General features: G+C 45.4%; 1 protein-coding gene across 12 annotated transcripts; it reads left to right on the top strand.

Moving 5' to 3' along the window:
* The first annotated feature begins 495 nt into the window (after positions 1–495).
* On the top strand, positions 496–14,696 carry FRS3 (fibroblast growth factor receptor substrate 3). 12 transcript variants are annotated; one of them, XM_072642076.1, is made up of 8 exons: positions 496–617; positions 2,636–2,661; positions 3,655–3,746; positions 5,140–5,228; positions 6,435–6,621; positions 10,860–11,012; positions 12,575–12,732; positions 13,283–14,696. In XM_072642076.1, the coding sequence occupies exons 4-8, from the start codon at positions 5,163–5,165 to the stop codon at positions 14,234–14,236; spliced, it is 1,518 nt and encodes a 505-aa protein (XP_072498177.1). In that variant the 5' UTR covers positions 496–617; positions 2,636–2,661; positions 3,655–3,746; positions 5,140–5,162; the 3' UTR covers positions 14,237–14,696. The 12 variants fall into 12 exon arrangements, with proteins under 12 accessions (XP_072498177.1, XP_072498170.1, XP_072498171.1 ...); XM_072642069.1 differs by having other exon boundaries at positions 501–893; positions 3,655–5,228; XM_072642073.1 differs by lacking the exon at positions 2,636–2,661 and having other exon boundaries at positions 502–617; positions 3,655–3,802.
* The last annotated feature ends 10,265 nt before the right edge of the window (positions 14,697–24,961 follow it).

Genomic DNA, 24,961 nt, shown 5'->3' with positions numbered 1-24,961 from the left:
ATGCCCCTCCCCCCAACCCTCAGTGCCTCCCCATCTTTGTGACCCTAGGCAAGTCACTTCCCCTTTGCCTCATTTTTCTTCTTTGTAAAATGGGAATAATAATGGCACTGCTCTGTTCCGGGGTTGTTGTGAATATGGTGTGAGGTCCTCTCCTGCCCTGACAGCCCTTGCTCTGCTGTGATTATAAAGTCATATGTGTAAAGCATTTCACCAGCCTTAAGACATTATACGGATAGTTATTATGCCTTTGTTAATGAATGCTGATTGGCTCAGCCTCGAGCGCCCTCTGGCGGCCCCTTGCGTCTTCGCTCCTTGCAGCAGCAGCCACGTCCTCTAGAGGGAGACCTTCCAGACTACGCTCTGCTCTCTGCGCCCTGGGCCTGCTGCTCGCGTCTCGTTGGTACGGTCAGGGCGACCTCTGACCCCGGAGGCTGCGGCAGCGGCGGCGGCGGCGGCGGCGGCGGCGGCTGCAGCTGCGAAGGGAGGGGAGGGGAGAGGCGGAGCAGGGCGGGGCGGGGAGGCCTCCGCTCTGGGGCCGGCGCTGGAACCGGAGCCGACCCGACCCGACCCAGGAGCCGGGAGTGGGGCCCCTGGCTCCGCCTGGACGGCGGGGCGATGTGAGTCCGGGGCGCGCCGGGCCCGGGCCGCCCCCTCCTCCTCTTCCTCTCCGCCCTCGGGGAGCTGCCCTCGGCCTTGAGTTGTGGAGGAGCCGGGCCTGGGCTCCGAGACCGCGGAGGGGGGAGGGACCCGTCCCCGCCCCCCGCCCGTCCTTGCAGGCATCCCTGAGGGCAGCCCCGAGGGCTGGGGCGGCACACCCCCGCCCCCCTCCTCCACGGAGGACCCCCACCCCTCCCCCTCCCCGGGATCTCCCAGCCCGGCTTGGCCTGAGCAGGGTGAGCGCAAGGACCGGCGTCCAGCGGGCCGGCCTTCTCCATTCTTCAGGTCTCGGAGCTGAATCGCTTCCCTGCCAGGGAAGGGGCCGGGAGGCTTGGAGACTGGAGGGGCCTCGGAGCCAGCCTGAGGATGGAGCAGAGCAAGGGTTGTCAGGGCGGGAGGGGCCTTAAATCACAGAATGTTAGAACAGACCTAGGTGAATGGCAGAGCTGGGAGGGACCTGAGAACCTAGAATGTCAGAACAGACCTAGAATGGCAGAGCTGGGAGGGACCTGAGAACCTAGAATGTCAGAACAGACCTAGAATGGCAGAGCTGGGAGGGACCTGAGAACCTAGAATGTCAGAACAGACCTAGAATGGCAGAGCTGGGAGGGACCTGAGAACCTAGAATGTTAGAACAGACCTAGAATGGCAGAGCTGGGAGGGACCTGAGAACCTAGAATGTTAGAACGGACCAAGATTGGCAGAGCTGGAAGGGACCTGAGAACATAGACTGTTAGAACGGACCAAGAATGGTAGAGCTGGAAGGGAACTGAGAACCTAGACTGTTAGAACGGACCAAGAATGGCAGAGCTGGGAGGGACCTGAGAACCTAGAATGTTAGAACGGACCTAGAATGGCAGAGCTGGGAGGGACCTGAGAACCTAGAATGTCAGAACAGACCTAGAATGGCAGAGCTGGGAGGGACCTGAGAACCTAGAATGTTAGAACGGACCTAGAATAGCAGAGCTGGAAGGGACCTGAGAACCTAGACTGTTAGAATGGACCAAGAATGGCAGAGCTGGAAGGGACCTGAGAACCTAGACTGTTAGAATGGACCAAGAATGGCAGAGCTGGAAGGGACCTGAGAACCTAGACTGTTAGAACGGACCAAGATTGGCAGAGCTGGAAGGGACCTGAGAACATAGACTGTTAGAACGGACCAAGAATGGTAGAGCTGGAAGGGAACTGAGAACCTAGACTGTTAGAACGGACCAAGAATGGCAGAGCTGGAAAGGAACTGAGAACCTAGAATGTTAGAACAAATATAGAATGGCAGAGCTGGAAGAGACCTCAAAACATAGAATGTTAGACCATAAGGCAATATAATGCTAGGACTGGAATGTACCTTAAAACAGTAATGTCAAACTCAAACAGAAAGGGGGCCACTGAACCATTGATAAGGATCCCTATGGGCTACCTACTAAATCAAATTTTAAAATGTAATGATATCTGTGGATTTTTTTAAAAATAATTTTATTTATTTTGCTAAATGTTTCCTAATTACATTTTACTTGGTTGTGGCCACGGACATAATTGACACCTTTAGCCAAAGAACATTGGAGCACAGAACTGTTAGGATTGTCAGCAGAACACAGAATGTTAGAACACAGAACTTGTAATGTTGGAGATGGAAAGATGGAGCTAAAAGGTACCTTAGAACATGGAATGCCAGAAAACAACATAAAATTATAGGGCTAAAAGGAACTTTAGAACTTAAAGTGTTAGAATATGAAACGTAGAATGTTAAAGTTGGAAGGCCTTCAACTCATCTCAACAAAGGCAGAAACTGAGGCCTAGAGAAAAAAAGTAACTTGCCTAAAGTCTATACAGCTAGTAAGGGCAAGAACTCAAACCCCAGGCTCCTGTTTCCCTGGCCTGTGCTCTTTCTATTATCATATTATCACTCAAAAGGACCTTTGATCATCTTGCCTGGCAAGTTTCAGTAGGTAACAGTCCTGATCTCTCTCTCTCTCTGCAGGGCAAAAGGGTTCATGGAGGTGTCAGGTAGGTTGCCCAGAAATTGTGGGAGACAGTTTGGCATAGGCAAGGTCTGTTTCAGAGCAGAAATAGTCTAAAAGTATATTTGTTACTGTTATGAATTGGATTGATTTAGAAAACAAAGTATTTCCTTATGATTTATATTGTGTAATGTAATGGAAAGAGCACTTGATTTGGAGTAGATCTGAAGTCAAATCCCAGCTCCATTACCGTCATTGTGTGACCTAGAAAAAATTATTTGCTCATGTGAAACAATATTACCAATCTCAAATTTTCCCATTTGGAACAGTGTTACAAATTATATCTAACTTGAATTAAATTATCTTTAGTGTACTTTATAGCTCTGTTTATGAGAAACTGATAAAACAAGAGGGTGCAATTTCAGCAGACTGACGGTTTGGGGGTGATTTTCTCTCCCTCCTATTCAGATAACTTCTTCCTGGAATCAGGAAGACCCAAGTTCAAATCCAGTCTCACAAACTAGCTATGTTACCTTGGACAAGTAACTTTGCCTGTTTGCCTCAGTTTCCTCAATTGTAAAGTAGGAATAGTAATAGGACCTACTTCTCAGGGTTGTTTTGAAGACCAAATGAGATAATGTTTTTAGAAAGCACAGTGCCTGGCACATAATACTTTATATATAAATACTTAATCTCCCCCCCACCCCCTTATAGATGTCTAGGGCTTGCATGTTCTGAGATTCAGATACTATAGGTCCTGTGGCCAGAGGACCCAGGCACTATAAGATCTTCAATAAGGGAGCACCTTAATAGGGCTCTAGTAAATGGAAAGAAAATTTCTCTCCAGAAGAAGCAAATAATAATTTGTGCCTTACCTGTCTTGTAAAAGTTTTTTGATAAGTTGAATGTGTTACATGAATGAAGGATGGTTTTCATAGCAATGAGATTTGGAGCAAAGCGTTTTCCTTAGCACATAACCTCTGGGCCAGGGATGAAAAGTCTCTGACTGAACCTGCTGTCCCATTGTCTCTTTTGCCAGGTGAACTCTGGGTCTGTCCCAGATGGAGCCTGGGTGACTTCTCTGTAAGATGGCTACCATGATGATGCCCCACTGAGGACTGTGGGGATAAGGTGGGAGTCCTTTCCCATCCCCTTCCTGTGGTTAGCTCCCCAATGGCCTGGGTGAGGTAAGAACTCTATACAGGGATGTGACGGGGGATGGAGAGGAACACCTTACTTGAGACTTGATGCTCACAAGTTTTCCGGTTAAAATAGAACTTTGGGGTGGAACTAGGGAAATGTCAGTCATACAGACAGTACTTATTATCTGCCAGTGATCTCTCAGCTTTGAATTCATGTTTCTCATTTGTCAATTCTCTTGGTTCAACCCGTTCTAGCTTAGTTGCGGGTTTGGGTTTACATCATAGTTCAGTCCATTAAAAATTTATTGAGCTGTGTGTGTGTGTGTGTGTGTGTGTGTGTGTGTGTGTGTGTGTGTGCGTGTGCATGTGTGTGTATGCGTATGTGTATGTGTGTGTGTAGAGCACTGTGCTAGGTCCTGGAAATCCTAAGATCTTTAAGATGCAGAAGTGTTTGTGTGACCTTTCTTGTCTAATGGAAGGGAAAGGGAAACGTGCAAATGATTGGGATACAAGGGAATAGTTTGTTAGGGCAGAGAAGAGGTCCAGGCAAAATGATACCAGAAATTTGAAGGCTGATCTCACTTTTAGCGGAGCATTTCAAGGATGACTTTATGGAAGTGATCCTGGCATTTGTAGCCCCCTCCCACCTTGCCTCCTCTTCATCCCTTTCCCTTGTTCACATGGTCTTATATTTGCTACATTTAACCTGGATCCTCCCTTTCTGGAAACTGAGGAAGGAATGAGAAGCTGAGTTTGCCTAGTGAGAGTTTCTGCCAGCCCATAGCTGAGTTTTGTAGGGCAGGATAGACCATGGAAGCAGCAGGATGGGCTAGCACCCAAGTCTCATAGGGCAGAAAGATGAACAAAAACAAAGCAGATATGTATGAACAAGTAAGAACAGGATGTGGACTTTCAAAACTTTATTCTCCACTTGGTGGCATTCTCTCCATTAGATAGAGAACCAGCCCTGGAGCCTTACCTCTGACATATTCTGGCTGTATGACTCTTGGCAAGTCACTTTACCTCTCAGAGCCCTCTGGAAGTTTCAGAGGAGGTAGTGATCTATATTGGTAGTTGGAGTTTTCTCATTGGGAATTCCTTGTGCTAATAAAAATCATAAACCTGTTTAAAAAACAAACAAACAAATAATATCTGTGAGGTCGGAAACCGTTTCTTATTTTGCCTTTGTATTCGTAGCATGTAGCACAGAACTTGGCACAATAGATGCTTGCTGAATTGGACCAGAGAGGCAGAGGTGCAGGGGGTGGAAATCCCAATTTCCACTCCAGTGTTTTGTTTGGGATTTCATCCACGAGCACAGTATGTTCTGGGACTCTGCCTCATGATCTGCTTACTGTCTCTGCCCTGCATTTTCTTTCAAGGGCTGACCGGCTGTTCTGACATCATGGGAAGCTGCCTCGGCTGCCTCTACAGAGACAGCGTACCAAACAATCATCCTACTAAATTCAAGGTACCTACCTTCCTCACCACCCTTCCTCCCCCTACTTCCGCTTACCTCTTCCCATTCCTGGGGGAACCTCTTGGGTCAGAGGTACTCCAGAATCAAGGCTTGGTCAGGAGGAGTCAGTTCAGCCCTACAAGAGGAAGTGACTGTTGTTAGCTTGTATATGAACCAAAGAACTCTCTTCTACCTGTAGGAGGAGCCCCATTCCCATTCCTAGTGACCATTGAAGTTAGGACTTGCTTTACTACCTATCTGAAGACAGAGCCCTTGTCTCAAAGGAGTGCAGCTTTGGGGAGGAGAAGGGAGGAGTCAGTACCTCTTTTTGCTTTTGTTTTCACCTCCTTCTTAACCCTCTTCCCCCTCTGAATTGTCACCCTGCACCCTGGTAATGCCCAGGGTGGGCATGTGAAGAAGACTGAGGTTTAGGATCCTAGAATCACAAAATATGGTCATTGGAAGAGACTTTAGAAATAATCTCATCCAGCCTCTTAATATTACAGGGGAGGAAACAGAGGCCCAGAGAAGTTGTGTTTGGCCCAGAGTTCCGCAGATAATTGATAAAAGAGCTAAGATTTGAACCCAGCCCTTCTAGTTCCAAATCCACTGTTCTTTCCTTTTGTGGAATTGTACCACAATTCCATACTAAAACCATAGATGGTCAAAGTTGGATAAGACCTTAAAGATAATTAATGTAGTCCAACGCTCTTATTAATGTAGTCTAAGACTCTTCATTTTAAGTGAAAACTGAGGCTGAAGAGAGGAAATGATTTTCTCAGAGCCACATAGTGTGTCAGTCTTAGCTGGGAGTAGAACTCAGTTCTCTTGACAAGTGATGGTGTAGTAGGATGAACACCTACTATATGGAGTCAGAACACATGGGTTTTGGTCTTGGCTCTCCTGTTTGATAGCTATGTGACTGTGGGTAAATCACTTCATATCTCTGAACCTCAACCTCAGTTTCCCCATTTGTAAGGTAAGAGAGTTGGACTTGATGGCCTCTGAGGTCTCTTCAACTCTAAATTTCTGTTCCAATAATGTTAAGGTCCCACCCTGCTCTAACGCTCTGTGGTGCTGTGATAGTCTAAGGTCCCTTTCAGTTCTAAATCCCAAGATTGGTCCTTAGACTCTTTCTACTAGCCCAGGATTGCTTCCTCCTTTGCTCCAGTGACTGCTTCCATGTTCTTCCCACTTGATTTTTCCCCTAACACTCAGGTAATAAACGTGGATGATGAGGGGATGGAGCTGGGCTCTGGGGTGATGGAGCTGACCCAGAGGGAGCTGGTGCTGCACCTCCACAGGCGTGATGCTGTGCGGTGGCCCTACCTCTGCCTGCGGCGATATGGCTTCGACTCCAACCTCTTCTCCTTTGAGAGTGGCCGACGCTGCCAGACAGGACAGGGTGAGCACCAGCCTCTCTTCTCATGGCTGCATGGGCACATTTATGTTACTGGCCTGCTTCTCCTGGACCAGGACCTGGGGACCCTGGCTGAGGTAGGCCATAGCCTACAGGGGTGTGGAGATAGAGAGCAGTGCTGTCATTGGGTCACCTTCACATGGCTCAGTGAAAGCCCTACCTTATATCAGCATGGTAAAGGCAGAAGGAACATTCGAGGCCAGTGGTATGGTATGGTGGGAAAAGCAGTGGCTCTGAAGTTATGCAACCTCGGTTCATATGGTAACTCTGAGTGAAAGGAAACGATGGGGTCAGGGAGGGAGTCAGGGCTGCTGGTGAGTCAGAGCCGTGGCTACCCTGTGTCCTCTTGGCAGAGAGCAGCAGTAGTGAGGGACTAGAGTTGTAAGGGAGAGAGAGAGAGGGGATTAACGGGAGATGGCGTTATTGCAATTTTTTTGTATTATGAACCCCTTTGGTGGACTGCTGAAGCCTAGGAAACTCTTCTTAGAAAAATGTTTTTAAATGCTTTTAAAATAAAGTACATAGGATTACAAAGGAAACCACTTATATTGAAAAATGGTTATCAAAATATTTAAAAGATTATTTTTATTCCACTATTTCCTAATGATGTGTAAAAAATACCAAAACCCTAATTTTTAACAATCATTTTTTGAACTTTTTAAGTTCTAAATTTCACCCCTCCCCCCTCCTTGAAAAATCAGGCACTTTGATTTTGATTATAGACATAAGGTCATGCAAAGCATTTCCATATTAGCCATGTTGCAGAAGAAAACACCAACAAAATAAGATAATAAAGATAAAGTTTTAAAAAAGTGTGCTTCACTCTATGCTCAGAGGTCATTAGTTCTCTCTTTGGAGGTGGGTCTCCTCATAGGTCCTTTGGAATTGTCTTGGATTATTGTCTTGATCAGAGTAGCTAAGATTGTGCACTGATCATTGTTACAATTTCATTCTTCCTGCGGAGAATATTCTCCTGGTTCTGCTCACTTCACTTTGTATCAGTTTACAAAAGTCTTCTCAGGGTTTTCTGTCAAAATAGTTAAAAACAAGGCAAAACAAAACAAGTTGCTGGGCTCCTGCTTGATGAAACTGGAGGAGGCTTTCTTTTTTTCTGGCAGATCAGCTTTTGATTAGCTCATGCCCATTTCCCTTTTTTGCAAGGCTGCTGGTATTGCTAGGACAGTAGGTCTGGGGTTTGATGCCTCATTTAAAAATATTTTTTAGGGCACACAGAATTATTTTGGGGAATGTTTGGGAATGTGTTCATTGTGTTGTGTGCAAAGACTGCACAAAGTGAAGCAGGATGGTGCAGTGGAAAGAGAACCAATTCTGGAATCCATAGACTAAAGGCAAACAAAAGAGTTCAGATTCTGCCTCTGCTACTCACTTCCTGTGGGTGACCTTGGGCTATTCTCTTCACCTTTATAGATCTCAGTTTCCCCTCCTGAAGGGGGTTGAGTTACATGATCTCCAGGGTTCCTTCCAGCTCTGAATCTGTGGTCCTAATACCTCTTCCATTGCCACTTTATGACTTGATGGAATGTGGAGGTGATGTGAGCTCAGTGTAAGCTGGGGTGATATCTCACAAGTTGGAAGGGCTTCCATTGTGTCTCCGACACATATTGGCTGTGTGACACAGGACAAATTGCTGAACTTGTCTGTGTCTCTGGCACCTCTCTAAGACTCTTAACTTGCAGAACAGTTGGTGATCTCCATTGGAAGGGGGAGCTTCCTCACTGAATTCCCTTCACTGATGAAGTTATATGTCTAGTTCCTGCATTCCACACCATCTGTCCTTGGGCCTCTCTTTGCCATGATTACTGTCATTGTCCCCTTTTTAGACACTGGCAAAAGGAAACTCAAGATGTTATTCCTCAGCCACGTTTGTAGTGCACTGAACCTTTGTGATTCGTGGAGAATGATGAACTAGCTTGTTTGCACCCTTGGGCTGTTTCCATGGCTTTGCCTGGTTCACTCCCTGAGGTGGCTTGACCCAGTCCCAGGCTGTGATTATGTAGGCATTCCATAGTTCCCCTTGAGAAAAGCAGCCACATTCCAAGCTGCCTCCATACCTCAGGGGAAGAGGGAGAACTGCATCTGTGGGTGAGGGAGATCTAAGCTCCCTTACCATGTACTTTAGGAGTTGCATTAAGATGAAGGAGGAGATCATTCTCGGCTAGAGAGCTTTTCCCAGAGGAGCTAGTGGGCTTTGAGTAGCGTTGGAAAATGGAGGAGGATTTGCCAGGCAGCAAGGCATGATGGAAAGAACTCTTGAGCTGGAGTTAGATTACCTAGGCCTAAATCCCAGCTCTTGCTCAGTGTGTGTATGATCTTGGAGATTCTTTCTCCCATCCTGTTTCTTCATTTATAAAATGAGTGACTCTGAGTGCAAAAAAGGGAAAGTCTGGTTGAAAAGAGGAAGTAGGGACTGGGTGGAGTCCCCATAGTCATCTCATGGGGAAGAGGCCAAACTGACCCCAGCCCAAGGGCCCGAGGGCAGCAAATAAAGGAAAGCATTGGTAGGGGAGGCAATGCCAGGCTTTTACAAACTTCAGAGACCTCGGTTTTTGGGTTTTTTTGTGCACCATAATTTTAATAACCTAATATCTCCGATACAAAATAAAATAAAATGAGGGAGTCTGGCTTGATGGCTTCTACGGCTTTTTCCAGCTCTCAGGACTGTGTCATGGATGGAGTGGATCAGGAAGGGAGGACATCTCCTGCTGGATAAAGTAGTCAGTTAGGGAGGGTGCCAGCTGCTGAGTCTAGCCCGCTCGGGTCATAGGGTGTTTTCCTTTCTACTCCCTCTTCCAATTTGTCCTCTAGCCATGGTGCTTCCCAGAGCTAATAAACAGTTGATATAGTGGAGAAAGAACATTGTGTGGGTCCCACTAAATGCTTATTGATGAACTGATTGATTAGGCCCAGTGGGTAAGAAGTCAGGGGCACAAAGTATGGGCAGATATCATTTGGTACACTTTTCCTGTCTGATTGTATTTCTTCCTTCCCCACTCTTCTACCCCAGTGAAAATGGTACAGCCTTCAGAACAAATAAATACGCAGTATCATGTTTTTGTGTATCCTCTTTCCTTAGGAGGGCTGGGATGGTGATTGTGGCTATGATTTGGAGGTGAGATCTCATTTGGGCGGCTGATTGGGCTTCCAACACTGGGTGTAACTATGACTTGGGGTTGGTTGAGGTATTTGAAGGGAGAGCAGTATTCAAATGCCACGTTTCTGTGATGTGAGTAGTTTGTAGTCTTATCATCTATATCAGGAGTCTTTCACTTTTTCTGTGCCATGGACCCTTCCAGAGGTGGGAAACCTGCACCCTTGAGGTCATATGTGACCTTGTAGGTCCTTGGGTGTGGCATTTTGACTGAGTTCAAGTTTTACAGAACAAGTCCTTTCATTAAGGGGATTTGATTTTGTTAAGGGGATTTATTAAGGGGATTTGTGAAGATTGGATTTAGTCAAAGGTCTGCCCTTGAGGACCTAGAGGGCCACATGTGGCCTCAAGCCATTTGGGTTCCTACCCCTGCTAGGCACTCTAATGAAACTTTTGAACCCCTTCTCAGAATAACTTTTCTGAATGCATAAAATAACATATAGATGATTACAAAGGAAGTCAAATGGTGCTGAAGATAAAGGTGTACTTTCTTGTACCCCTGAAATCTGTCCATGAACCTCAGGTTAAGAATCTGTGGTTTACACTGAAAATATACTGAACTCCATATTTAGCATGTGTTGTGGCAGCTCCTCTGGCTAAGTGGTCACAGCTTCCACAGCTATGAACTGTCTTGAAAGCAAGGAATCCTCATTGATAGCTCCCATTTAAAGAATGCTTTTAAGATTGACGAGAGGCCAGTGTGGTGGTCAGAACAAGGTATTGGCCTTGTAGTCAGAAGACCTGGATTTGAATTCCACCTCACAAGCAAGCCCCTTCACTGATCCTTCTGAGCCTCAGGCACCTTTCTAAGATTGTGAGTTAGAGCTGAGATGCTACCTGCATCAGTGGAGATATTTCCCAACTCAGTAGAATCCCAGGGGCTTGACATTGACATATGAAGGTACAGTAGGGTGCTTCCCTTGTGAGAACACTTTGAGGCAGTGCATATATTTTCCCATTTGGCAAATTAAGAAACTGAGGTTTAGGGAAATGAAGTGACATGTCCCCAGTCACAGAGCCACAAGTAACATGCCCTCTTTCCCTCCTTGGATAGGCATCTTTGCATTCAAGTGCTCTCGGGCTGAGGAACTCTTCAACCTCCTGCAGGATCTCATGCAGTGCAACAGCATCAGTGTGATGGAAGAGCCAGTCATTGTCACCCGAAACAGCCACCCCAGCCTGCCCCAGACCCCCCATGCTGCCAATGGTGAGGCCCTCCTCAGCCCCTCACACCTTGGGGAGGGAGATGGAAGGATAAATGTGAGGCCAGCAGCCTGGTCCTTAAGGATGGGTAGGACATAGAGTGCTGTGATGACTGGGAACCCAGGAAAGAGATGATAGATTTCCATGGTACCAGCATCCTAGAACTCCTCTTCCTCCTTTCTGTCTGAAACTAGGTCTCAGTCAACTATATCTCTCTTAGCTGCCATCTCTCCCAGGTATGGATTTCTGGAGAGGTGGGACACCTGATCTTTATTCACCTCTCATTCAACAAGCACGTGCTTGGTCATTAGTGGAAAGAGCACTGGATTTGGAGCCAAGAGGCCTGGGTTCAGATTCCACCTCTAACACTTCCAGTGTGACCTTGGCAAGTCTTTATGACTTTCTTTATGAGTCTTTATGAGTCTCAGTTTCTGTATCTGTAAAATATGAATAATAAACCCTCTTCTGCTTACCTTTTGGAAAGTATTATAAAACCAAAAGCTTACCAAAACCTGAAGTGCATCAGAAACCACAAAGTCCCATGTAGGCTATTGTTGTTATCACTTACTAAGCACCTCCTCTGTGCTGTTCATTATTGTGGCCTGGGGAAGCCAAATGGAATGTGAAATGTGCCTGCTCTCCCCTCAATCAGTTAATCAATTAACATTAATTAGGTACCTACTATGTTTGAGGCATTGTGCTAAGCTCACTAAAAGGCAAGATATGTGAATGTATATCACACACACACACACACACACACACACACACACACACACACACACAATCAGGTACAGAGAGGAAAGTGCCCTGTAAATGTCGATATGACTGTTCATTTTGTCCATTAATAAGCATTTCTTATGTGAGATGACCTGATGCAAACTGGATGGAGAGCTAGCCTTGGAGTTGGGAATATCTGAGTTGCACCTTTGGGGGGATACTTCTGGGCTAGTAAATCACTCAACCTCTCAGTGCTCCAGGCAGCTTTTCTGTAACTAGAAGTTGCAGAACCATGACAGACTGATATTGGTATAGGGAGTTTCCTCCCTGAAATTTCTCTGTGTTAATGGAGAATAATCATAGATCCTGACCCACCCCAAAGTGCCCAGAGTGTGCAGGAGTGAAGAGGAGAGAGATCATTTTGAGCTGGGTGAGTTGGAAAAGGCTTTGTGTTGGAGGTGGGCTTGGAGTGAGCTTTAAAAAGTAGGGGGAGGTGTTTGATGGGTAAATTTGGGTAGGAAGACATAGTAGGTAGGAGAAGCATGAGCAAAGGTGTGAGAATGGGAAGATTCAAGGTGTATTGTGGAGTTTGATTGGACCATAGACTTTGGAAGGAAGTGATAAGCTGTAAAGCTCAGGTTGTCTAGAGGCACCAAATCCTGGAGGGTAGATGAGTTGGAACTTTGCTTAGTAGATAATAGTAGGTAATCACTGATCAGAGCCCTGCATGAGGAAGATGAGTGTCTGGCAGGGTATGATGGTTCTTTCCTTTGGGAGGGATACTTGTCTAGGAAATGATTCATGGTTGCCTTTAACTCTGACCTTGCTGTGACCTCTTCCTCCTTCCAGCCCTGGGCTACACTGTGTCTGGCTTCTCCAATGGCTTCCCCAGCTTCCCTGGGGAGGGCCCGCCATACTCTACCCCTCGTCCCGCCTCAATGGGCAGCTTGCGACACTCTTCCCTTGGAGAGGAATCTACCCATGCCCTTATTGCCCCCGAGGAGCAGGTGAGTGCTGATAGGCTTCTGACATCTGTCTTTGGGTTCATTGGTGGGAGCAGGGTTAGGAAGCACTGAGGGAGCTTGGCTTCCTTTTATTGGGAACCTTGTGAGAGGAGAAGAGAGGGGAGGGGATGGGGCTTTATTACAAGTTTGGGAGTTGGAGAAGATGTCAGCTTTCTCTTTGTGACCCCAATTCATCCCTCTACCCCCTGGCTTTTCCCCCCTCATCTTTTTTATTGAGCTCATTTTGGACGCATCATGATGTGGATAGAGAGCCTGCCTAGAAACCAGGAAGATGTGGGTTTAAGTCCCACCTCCAACACATATTGCTGGGTGAACCTGGTCAGGTCTAGGAAGTTCTCTAAGACTTTAGTCTTTCAGAGAGGGGATGATTGCCAACCTATATTTGTGGAGAGAGCTCTTTCATCTGTGAGTTCCTCATCCTTATGAAACTGTGCGTCAAGTCCTTGTCTCTTTCTCTTTGGAGAAGTTCTTTTCCCCCTTTGACCCTCTCAGCTCTCCCCTGGTTTTTTATGTATCTACTTTTTTTTTGCAGTCCCATACCTACGTCAACACACCTGGAAATGAGGATGACAGAAGGGGCCGGCGCTGTCTACAGCCCTTGCCTGAAGGTCGGGTAGACTTCCCTTCGAGGGCTCGAAGCTGTGTCCTAGACAGCCGAGACCCCAAGGTGTTCTTGCAACCAGGTCAGGTGAAGTTTGTCCTGGACCCAAGCTCCACTCTTCGTCATGTGGTGAAGTGTCAGGGTTATCGTGGCAGTCCTGGGTCAGAATGTGGGGGTCCCCTCTGCCCTGGCCAACAGGCTGGGCCAGCCCACAACAACAACAATGAATGCCCAGTGGAGTGTCCAGCCCAGCCCAAGTGTACGTATGAGAACCTCACTGGTGGAGGGCTGCCCCGTGGTGGGAACTGGAGACTGAGCCAGGAGGAGCTGAGCTGGAATGGCTTCTCACAACGGCGGGCAGCTCTGTTGCACTATGAGAACCTGCCCTCGCTGCCACCTGTGTGGGAGAGCCAGGCTCAGCAGCCAGGAGATGAGGATGATGGGGACTCCAGGGATGGGCTGACCCCTTCCTCAAATGGCTACCCTGACGGTGGTGATGAGGATGAGACACCGCTCCAGAACTATATAAATGCTCGGGCTGCCCCCCGAAGTCACATCAACTTCCCTGTGCCGCTCTCCCGCCGCCGGGGGTCTCCTCGAGTATTTAACTTTGACTTCCGCCGGCCAGGCCCGGAACCACCACGACAGCTGAACTACATTCAGGTGGAACTGAAGGGCTGGGCTGAGGACCACCCCAAGGAGCACCAGAGCCCCCCAACTCCTCATCCTTCAGGGCCCTCTGCCCACCCCACCCGCCGGTCAGATTCCTACGCTGTGATTGACCTTAAAAAGACTGAAGCGATGTCTATCCTGCAAAGGGCGCTACCCCGAGATGATGGCACTGCCCGTAAAACCCGCCACAACAGCACTGACCTGCCGCTGTAGGGAGAGGCCCACTCGGCATGGCACAGAGTGCTGTCCTCTTCTCCTCTTCCTCTTCAGTCTCCATCCAGGGAGACTTCAGCCATTGGTGCCCACTCCTAGTCCCTCGATCCATTTCCCTTAACTCTCCCCTCTAAAGGGTTTGCTGCTGCTTTGCTGGAGGGTACCGGGGCAGGAAGCGTCATGCCCTGATGCATGCTGGGGTTCACCAAGAGACTTACTGCTGGGCGTGGGGTCTCCTGGAGCCAGCCTTCTGGGAAGAGGGCCCTTGGGAGAGGAGGGAGCAAAGCTGTGAACTGTGAAAAGCTACTCAATTAGGTGTCTGTCTGTTCGTCTGTCTTTTTTTTTTTTCTGTTGCAGTTTGAAAGCATTTTGTACTTTGATTTATTTATCAGTTTATTTTTCTATTTATTGTTTTAAATGTTATTTAACATATTTATTAATTATTATTATTATTTTTAAATCCTGGCTCTGTGGATGATGTCACCCTTGTGTTGGAGTTCCTTTCTGGGGAGGGGATGGAATCAGCAAAGTCTCCTCCACTCAGGCCTGGAGGGCTAGGCAATTCCAGGATGCTCAGACAGCTCTGGGTTGTGTCTTAAGGGCTATGACCATTTCTTATTCTCTTCTTGAGGGATCCTGACCCAGAAGTTGCCCAGATACTCTGTCCCATTAAAGTCTGGCTAACAGGACAACAGCTGGGACCCTGGACAGAGAAAGGGAATCTCCGTTGGCTTGTATGACCTTGTATGTAGTTCACTAGAATAAGCATTTATTAAGTGCCTATTGTGTGCCAGGCATTGTGCTCGGTACTGGGGATACAAAGACAAAATGGAAAGAAATTCCTTCTTTTAGGGAAGAGTAGGGAGGGAAGGAAACAACATGTATAAAAATAAGTCATCATAAAATGTATATAAATTTAATGCAGAGTAATTTGTGGAGAGCACTAACAGCTTGATTTGGGAGCTAGGGCTTGAAGAGGCCTGTGGGTGAGGCCATAGTAAGGTGGGCATGGGAGAGGTCCTGTTTCCCCTCTAATAGCCCCAGTCCTTCCTTTGACCTGCCATTTCTCTTATGCAGCCATTCCTATTTAACCAGGGTTAAAGTTGCAGTGGCAGTAGGGGGTGGGCTTGAACTCAGGACCTGTGTTCAAATACAGACTCTGCTCCTGCCTATATGACTTGAGTCACTTTCCATCTCTAGCCTCAGTTCCTCTTCTGTAAGGTGAGGGGGGTGAGGAAGGGAGGATGAACTAGGAGATCTCTAGGGTCTCATCCAGCTCTAATCCTGTTAAATCTCATTTCCAGTTGAAGCAGTTGAAGGCCTGGGTGAGAGTATCAGGACAGCACAACCATCTCCTGTCCCTCTTTGTGCCTCAGTTTCCCTACCATGCCTGACCCCCAATAATGACAGAGTTTCTATTTTTAGAAGAATTTCGGCTTCACAAAGTATTCTCATCATAGCCTTGTGAAGGTGGCAGAGCCAACACTACCACTGCCATTGTACAGTCAAAGCAGTGAAGACCTAGAGAGATAAAGTGAACTTCATGTGGCCAGGATAGGAACTCAGGTCTCCTAATTCCAAGCCCAGTGATGTCTCCACTAAATCACACTGCCTCTCCAACTGAGCAAATCACCCTTCCTGAGGAAGAGGACATGGAAGATAGAGGAACCCCAGATACAACCAATGAGAGTGGAGAGAGGACCCCTCCAATCCCAGCCTGGCCTCGGTCCCCTACCCACAACCACTCCTGCTGATCTTCCCATCTGAAAAAGGGCGGTGAAATCCAAAGGAGAAGACTTGGATTTGGGCACGAGCTCTTTCAAGAGGCATCTTGAAGTCATAGGAACAGCTGGATAACCTGTATTTGAATGTTGCTTCCTGCTTGGTATAACGGAAAGAGCACCAGCTTTGCTGTCAGGGGACCTGGGTTTAAATCCTGTCTTTGACATTTATTACCTGAGAGACCCCGATGAAGTTGCTAGACCTCAGTTTCCTCATAAGTAAAATAAGGATAGTATTTGCACTATTACCTCAGTATTGTGAGGCAAGTGCTTTGTTAACTGTTCAAAGTGCCATATAAATGTGAGCCATTATCACTTGTGTGGTTTTGGGCAAGCTAGGGGCAGCCAGGTGGCTAAGTGGATAGAGCACTGGACTTGGAGTCAGGAAGACCCAAGTTCAAATCCTACCTCAGATACTTACTAGCTGGACAACTTACCCTGGGCAACTCACTTAACTTCTCAGCCTCAGTTTCCTTGTCTGTGAAATAAGGGAATTGGACTCAATGGCGTTAAATGTCCCTAATTCCGTGGTCCATAATTCTGTAAGTTCCATCACATCTCTGAGCCTCAGTTTCTTTATCTGTAAAATGAAGGAGTGGGACTAGATTTCTAAGCTCCTTTGAGCCTTAAATCCTATAAATTTGTAAGCTGCGTGCCTCTGGATGTTGTTTTACCTCTGAGCTTCAGTTTCCTGATCTGTAAAATGTGGATAACAATACCTGTGCTCTGGAACCCCTGTGTGGTTGTAGGGAAAGGAATTTTCAAGCTGTAAAGGCCTACAGGAATAGGAGTGGTGGTTGTGATAACCATGACCAATTCCCCAGAGCTCCCCTTCACCTGGCTGGGGATGGTCCACCCCAACCAGCTTCCTAGTGACCTTGGGCATTGTCTGCGACTATCAGTGACATACTTAATGGGGGATGGACACATAACAGGATGTGTGAGGCCTGTTATCTGGGGGCCCAGCATGGTTCCTGGAATCACATCCATCTCCCTACTTTTCCTCTCCTTCAGTCTATGGCCTTCCCCAGGGTGGCCATTCTGGGTGTGATTGTATTTTTATAGGGTGGGTCATATATGAAAGGATGGATGGATTTCATTTCCTGACATAACAGTAGTGAGGCAGTGAATTAGGTTCCCTTCCTCTGGGTCATTTCTGGGCCACCTCGTCTCTGCCTAGCCCCAGCTCCCTTTTTCCTGGGAGGAGCAGGAATGATGGTGGCCTCTTATCTCAGACTAGACCAAAAGACAGGTGAGAGGGAAGAGCCCTAAATGTGTGTCTGTCAAAGGGAGGGAATAAGCCTTGGACTGGTTGACAGGCAATCAACCAGCATTGATTAAGAACCAGTGATGTGCCTGACACTGTGCTAGACACTGGGGATATAGAAGTCCTGGAGGAGCTGACATGCTGTTAGAAGCATTCTGCAGATCTACTAAGTAAATACAAAATAAATACAAGTTTATTTATAATCCCTGGTTTCCTCACATGGTTGTGTGAGGTTGTCATGAAGATCAAATGGGCTGAAGGTTATGAAATTGCTTTGTACAATGCAAAACTCTGTACGAGTGTGTGTGTGTGTGTGTGTGTGTGTGTGTGTGTGTGTGTGTGTTTTTAACTAACTGAATATCCTCAGTTTCTGGGGCTTCAGATCTTTGCTGCCCCTTCTCTGGAGAAGTGAAAGAAGCCTACATTACCCCCAAAGGCTCTTGGGTAAATCTCTTCAGGGTTCCTCTGAGCTTTCCCTTCAGATGGAGAGGGTAGGGTGAGGAGGATGGTATCCCCTAAGAGGGATTTAGGCATGTAAGTTGTCCCCCCATACCTCACCTACCACAGCAACTGTTCCCTCTAACAGAACTGATCCATTCTTGAGAAAGGTTGTTTTTAGCAAAGAGTGTCTGGGACCCAAATTTTCCTTCTTGTGTAGGAAAGGAGAAGCAGGGGCAGTGCCAGGTCTTCCTGGCCTGGAAAGGGTTAGAATTGAATAATACCCATCAGGGTGTTTATTGCTCATTAGTTCAGCTGTCTGGCTCCAACCACCAGGAGGTCCTGCAGATAAGGAGGGTGTGGTTTCACGATGGAAGTAATTTTTCCTATATCACCACAATTACCACCATCATCACCATCATCAGTCAGTGTTTGCCTGTAGCCCAGTTTTCTCTTTTAGTAACAGAATGGTTGGCTGCCCTTCCTGACCCCTGGGGCATGGTTCAAGAGAGGAAAGGATGTAGCTTCCTGTTCAGATGTGACTTTTCTTGTTGGACCAGGAGGGGCCCTGGTCCAGCAAGTCTCCTCCTTAGCAACAATAACATCTAACCTTTCTATAAACACTTTTAACTTTTCAAAGCCCTTTTTCTTATCTCATTTGATATAACAAGCCTGTAAGGTAGGTAAGGTAGATTTTATCTCCATTTGACAGATGAGAAAACTGGGGCTAGAGACATTAAGTGTCTTGATCACGAAGCTGGGTACATTATAGGCTGCATAACTGGGTTTGGACTCTTAGACTTTTCATCTTTATTGTAATATATAGATCACTGGACATAGTAAAACAACCTAAAGTCAGGTCCCGGCAGTGCCACTGTCTACTAGTATGGACCTGTTTCCTAATCTATGAAGTAAGAACAATCTGTATTCTCTGCCTTACAAAGATGTTGCAAAGAAAGCACTTGTTGGTTGTTTATCCTTTGTTCTCAAAGAGGACCAATGACGTCAAGAAGGTGATGTCTTGACTTGTAAATGAATTGGATTTAAGTGAGGTAGGCCTGTGCAAAGTCATCAATCTTACTCTCTTCTCCAGTCACTGGAGTCCAGTGGCAAGACATAGGTCAGGATGATGGCTGATGGCCCAGGATGCAGTGGAAGACCTTGTACTTTTTAAGCTAAGGTTCTTCCCAGGTCTCAGTTTGTCTGAGGTGATACCCATTCAGTAGTTAAAGGCTAGATAAGAACTAAGGTAAAAGATGGCCTAGTTTGCCTTCACAAAAGAATCAGGGTGGGGAAGACCCTCAGAATTTCTGGACAGAACAAAAAATAGTTATTTACACTCACTTTGTACACCTCTGAGGACTGTACAGTTGGGAGCTAGTGGGGTTGCAAGTTACTGATTAAACGTTTGCAACGGAAGGTGCTTCATAGCAGTTTCAGGATGGCTCAGGAGCATAGACATGTTCTCACCTACCCCTGCCCCCCCCCTACTTTGTGTGTGTGTGTGTGTCTGTGTGTGAAGGTCATGTGTGGGAGGTAGATCCTCCTCGAGGCCTTGATTCAGGCGTTCCCTTGTGAATTCCAGTACCCTGGAGCATCAGGATGACAGCCTTAGTTGTGTTAATTATATGTTGAACCAGTATAATTAAAACCAGCTTCAGCAAGAGGAGACAGGCAGGTAGCTTGCATACTTACCCTCCCCTCCTCCCCTGGATTATTCTTCAAACCTCAGACTGTCAAGTCTCCTATAGTTTTGCATGTAGCAGATCCTGTGGAATTCCTTCTTTAGATAGGGAAGCATGAGGTCTAAAGTGTTGATTGCATGATCTTGAAGGCATTGAAGTTCAGGGGATGGAGTATCAGATTTGGAGTCAGGGGGACTTCTATTTACCATCTTCCTGGTTCTTTGTAGTGTTTGTGCCTTCTCTAGGAGACTGTCTCTAATTTATTTTGTCTATATCTCTTTTTTTTGTACATAGTTGTTTGCATGTTATTTCCCTCATCAGATTGTAAGCTCCTTGAGGGCAGACTTGTTTTTATCTTTCCTTGTATTCTTTGCTTTTAGCACTTATATGCCTGGAGCAAAGTAAGTGCTTAATAAATGCTTATTGGGCAAGTTTCTTTCCCTTTTTGGGCCTCACTTTCTTCTTCTGTAAAATGAAGAAGGGCACTCCTTAGGCTCCTCTGTTTAGGATAGAAAGGGACCTAATGCTATCCTGTATCCCAATCCCTTCCTTTTAATATATGAGGAATTATGATATTTAGGGAAAGTAAGTGACTTTCCCAAGGTTTTGCAGGGAATAGGGTCAGATATTGGAATGAAGTCCTCTCTCTAGAGGCAGTATTCATTTTATTGTACCATGCTGCTTTGATTCCTTACATTAAAGAAGTCATAGTTACCAGGACCTTAATGATAAATTTTGGAGGGATAAAATATCCTAGATTAGGAGCTGGGAGGAACTTGTAAAATCATCTAGTCCAACCTCCTCGTTTTTGGGTGAGAAAAAATGAGTCTTGAAAAGGATCCTTGGAGAAAAGATTTAGAGCTGGAACAGACTTTAGAGGTCATTGAGTTCCACCCCCTTGTTTAACAGATGAGGAAACTGAGGCTCAGAGAGGTTAAGTAACTCACCACAAGGTTACTAAATGTCCAAAGTAGGATTTAAACTCAGGCCTTCCAGACTCCAAGGTCAGGGTTCTATTCTCTCTAAGTCCAAGGTCACACAGATAAGCTAGTGTCAATGCCAGTGTGCAAACCCAGGTCCTCTAAGTAGAAATTCAGTGTCCTTTACTACCCCTACACTATCTTCTATTTACAAAGAGAGTTGCAGAATGGATCTAGGAAACTTGATTTGGGAATAGGGAGAGGAAGAGTCTCATGTCTCAGGCTACTGTTAATTAACTTAGATTGACCTGGCTTAATAATAAACCACTCATTTGCCTTATACTTTTTTAGGATTTTAAATATTTTGTTGATAGCATTTGTTTGTATCAGCTTTATTTGTGAATATATTACTCTTTTACCTCTCCCCAGACAGCCATTATTTGAAACAAAGAATAAAAAGGAGGCAGAAGCAATTCACCAAACTAACCAACCTGTCAACCAAGCACCATTTTCTACAGAGTGAAGGCAGATGCATTTTCTCATATCTTTTTTGGGGCCATACTTGATTATAATAATTATACATTATTTAGTTTCCCTTCCTTCCTTGCTTCCTTCCTCCCTCCCTCTCTTCTTTTCTCTCTTTCTCTGTTCCCCTCCCCACAACTTTGCAGATGTATATATTATTTTTCTGGTTCTACTTACTTCACTTTGTATCAGTTCATGTTTTCCCATGTGAATTCTTCATATTCATTACTTCTCACATTCATGTACCCCACTTTGTTTAGACATTTTCTGAATCTATGGTACCTTGTATTTTTCAAAGGACTTTCATGTGATTACCTCAGTTGACCCTCATAATAGTGTTGTATATGAGGGTGTTGGACTACAAGCCCTTTAAAGATCTTTTCTGCTTCTGTGCTTCTAGAATTCTAGGTGAGCAGGGCAGGGATTATGAAACTCAGTTTACACATGGAGAAACTTAGGCTCAGAGATGTGAAGGGAGTTACCCAAGGTTATGGAGCTAATGAGAGACCAAGCTGGGATAAGACCTGAGGTCTCCCCACTAAGCTAGGTAAGAAGTTTATTGCTTTTGGCTCAAGGCCCATTGGGAGACTTTGAGAACAAAGAATTCTAGATATGATGTGATCTTTCAAATAAATTATAAATAGAATGCTTTACAAGAGAACAAAGAAGGCCATTCTTGGGATAGGATAATAACAACCCATTTTTTTTTTAGCCCATTATGATTTGCAAGGTACTTTCTTTTCAATAAACTCCATGGTGTCATGGAAGGAGCACTGGGCCTGGAATCAGAGAATTTGAGTTCAAATCTTACCTCTGTCCAGTTTACCTGTGTGACTTAATTTTTCTGGGCTTGAGTTTCTTCATCTCTAAAAGATGGAGGTTGTACTTGATGACTTCTATCCCTCTCTAGATCTATGATCTGATGAAGTCTGAGAGGCAGGCTGGGGGAAGATTGCTTCATCCAAAGGTAGGGGGTTGAAGATATGTGCTCTCTCTCTCCCTCCTGAGCTGGGCTGGTTATTGTTTAACAACCGGCTATCTGTGGGGGTGGGGGAAGGTAATGTATACATGGAATACTTTTATGTTTAAACTACATCGTTAACATTTTCTCCCTCACTACCTAAAATCTAAAATCAACAAAATAATAAATCAAGCACTGAGTTGTAGCATTTGCTAATTTGAGGTATAAATGCTTGGATTTAAAATTTAACAAGTGGTTTTTTTTTTTCTAGCTGGCTGTCCCAGCTGGCTCCCTCTCAAATTAAGAAAGTGTCACAGAGAAAGGAAATGACTTCACCACACAGATAGAGGCAGATCTGGGACTCAAATCAAGTCCAGTACTCTTCCTGAAATACCATGACTAATGATATTTACAAGTTAATTTAAATAAAAGAGTTGTTTGTCTGATACTTTACCAAGATGGCAGATATGGCTGTGAAAACTTCCCTCTGAACAGGAAAATCTCCTTCCTCAGTCTTGATCTGTTCCTTACCTTCTAGGATCATCATATAAACTTTATTAGGAGTGGAAGTGGCAGTGCTTAGGTGTCTGAACCCCACCAGAGATGATGGCAGTGCTTAGGTGTCTGAACCCCACCAGAGATGAAGGGAGGGGAGGCAAATTGGGGTTGAAGGGAGGAAGGGGGTGGGAACCCTGAATGAGTACACTGACATCCTTCAGTGAGTGAAGGGTGCAGATAGAGCTGCTGTGTTTTCATGAGCACTGAACTCACTCCTGTCCTCTTTTGAATTCAACAAAAATTTATTAAACTCTTTTAGCATACAAGGCCCTTAGGGAGTTCAAAGGTGAAAACCAATGTTAGTTTAATCCTCATGGAGCTTTCAGCTGAAGATGTACAGGGTGTCCCCAAAATCACAGAGTGCAGTTTTTAACGATTAAAGTTATTTTAGCTTAAAACTAAAATTTTGAACTAGCTTAAGTTATTAAAGCTTAAAACCACACTAAGACTTTTGGAGCACCCTATGCACACTCATATTACGCATGTATTATGTTTCAGGCTTGGTGTTAAACACTTTACAAATGTTTCATTTGATCTCTACTTCATCCAACCCTGGAAAGGGGGGTGGTGAAACAGGTGCTATTATTATCATCATTTTACTGTTAAGGAAACTGAGGCAGGCAGAATTTAAGTTGACTGGCTCAGGATCATGCTGCTACTAAGTGTTTGAGGCTTTATTTGAACTCAGGTCTTCCTGGGTCCAGCACTCTCTCCACAGTGCCACTTAGCTGCCTTAAAACAATGACAACACATTTATTTGTTGTTATTTTGGTGTAGGGTACTTCCAGTGAAGAAAGACCCTTTATTAAAGCACCTCAGCACTAGGTCTGCAATTTATAATCATAGAGAGTTATTGGGAATACTGAGAAATTAAGGACTGCCCTGGGGTCAAAGGGCCAGTAGGTGTCAGAGGAGGAGCTAGAACCTTGGTCTTCCTAACTCATGCCAGCTCTCCCTCCATGTTACTTCTTTCAATAATACACATGAGGTGGGCATTAAGTACATAGGAGAGACCAGAATGTTCTGAGAGATTCGAGGAGGGAGGATCGTTTCTAGGTGAGGGGATCGGGGAAGTATAGAGGAAGCATTAGTTAAGTGTGATTGTCAAAGAGGAGAAACAAGGCTGTAAGGCAGAGTGCTGTATTTGAAGTTAGAGAACCTGGGTTCAAATCTTGGTCTTACCTCTTATTGGATATGTGACTTTGGGGAAATTACTTAACCACTTGTTGTCTCAGTTTCCTCATCTGTAAAGTGAGGCATTTGCCTCTGCGGTAACTTTAAGTTATAAATCTGTGTTTGAGCTTTGGTTAATGTCTCCTAATTTAAGTTTCATCCATGTCTTTCCAGATTTCTACCTTGTCTTAGACTTCTTATTCCTTCCATCTTCCATCACTGAAACCCTCTCTTCCACCCCTCTACCAATATATGGCCAACCATACCCCTTTGAAGACATGTTAGCATGATTCAATACTAGTTGCTTCTTCCTCCCCACCAACAGAGTGATCATGGAAGCTTCTATGCTACTGTGAAAAGATCACTGAATTTGGAGTCAAGACCTGGATTCAAATCTTAGTTCTGTGTGATCTCAGACAAGTTCTTCCTGTGGCTGAGTCTCAGTTTCCTCATCTGTTAAATGATGGGGTTGGTCATTAATGAGTCTATTTACAACTCAAAAACTTAGGAACCTGTGAGTCAGGGACAATGAGGGATTCCTAGTGGATTGGGGGAGATGGTGACCTTTGCCTTGGATATATACCTAGTTCCAGGGTCATGGGGAATGAGTTTTGGGGAGAGAAACCAGTCATTCTACTGTTTTGTAGTCAATGTCCTTTCTGGTCACCTGCTCTAGACACTTTTCACTAAATTTCAATCAATCCATGAATTCTCTAGCTCTAGAAGTATCTCAGGTGGACCATGGCTCCTTCTCTCCCTTCATTTCTGCTTTGGCAAGCAATGACCATGACCTTGGACATAACTGTTGTTTGTGGGTCAGACTGCAGCATGAGTCAAAGGTGGGAAAGAGGCAGCTTAATATGCTAGATAAAAAGCCTAGCCTCAGGGTCAGAAAGACCTGATTTCTAGTTATACCTCTGACACAGACTGGCTACTTTAATCTCCCACAAGTGTTGTAGGCACTATAAGAGTATGATTTGCAGAACACTTGTTGAGATAAATAGATTGAAAGTGGTTTCCTCACCTTACTTGGAATTCTCTGCTCCAATGAAATAAGCCATAGGTCCAGAATTGAAAAAAAAATTCTGCAGATTCATATTGAGATTGTAGTCCATTAAAACCATACAGGGTTACCTTGGGTTTGTAATGTTGAGATTTTGAACCCAAGTGACTTTTCATTTTTCTCTGTAATGAGTACTGGCCCTCTACCTAGCCTCTTACATCTCTATTTGCTTTTTCCTTTGAATCAACTATCAGATGTTGTACCGTTGGGTACTGTGTAACTATCTGTCATCTTTGAGTCATCTGCAAATTTGTGACTATGCATGACTGAGAAAGAGCAGAACACAAGGAACAAGGGATGTGTGGAGGCTGGGGTGTGCTGGTAAATGTTTAACTACTAGCTCTCTGGGGAAAA

The sequence above is a fragment of the Notamacropus eugenii genome, chromosome 2 (assembly GCF_028372415.1).
Source record: "Notamacropus eugenii isolate mMacEug1 chromosome 2, mMacEug1.pri_v2, whole genome shotgun sequence".
NCBI classification, from domain to species: domain Eukaryota; kingdom Metazoa; phylum Chordata; class Mammalia; order Diprotodontia; family Macropodidae; genus Notamacropus; species Notamacropus eugenii.
The sequence above is the reverse complement of the archived record's forward strand: the minus strand, read 5'-3'. Positions and strand labels throughout refer to the sequence as shown.

Excerpts from the sequence above, each read along its gene's own strand:
- FRS3 (XM_072642070.1), top strand. The coding sequence starts at position 5,100 with ATGATCTGCTTACTGTCTCTGCCCTGCATTTTCTTTCAAGGGCTGACC. Across the intron at positions 11,013-12,574 it reads GACCCCCCATGCTGCCAATG|CCCTGGGCTACACTGTGTCT; the intron begins GTGAGGCCCTCC and ends TCCTCCTTCCAG. Across the intron at positions 12,733-13,282 it reads TTATTGCCCCCGAGGAGCAG|TCCCATACCTACGTCAACAC; the intron begins GTGAGTGCTGAT and ends TTTTTTTTGCAG.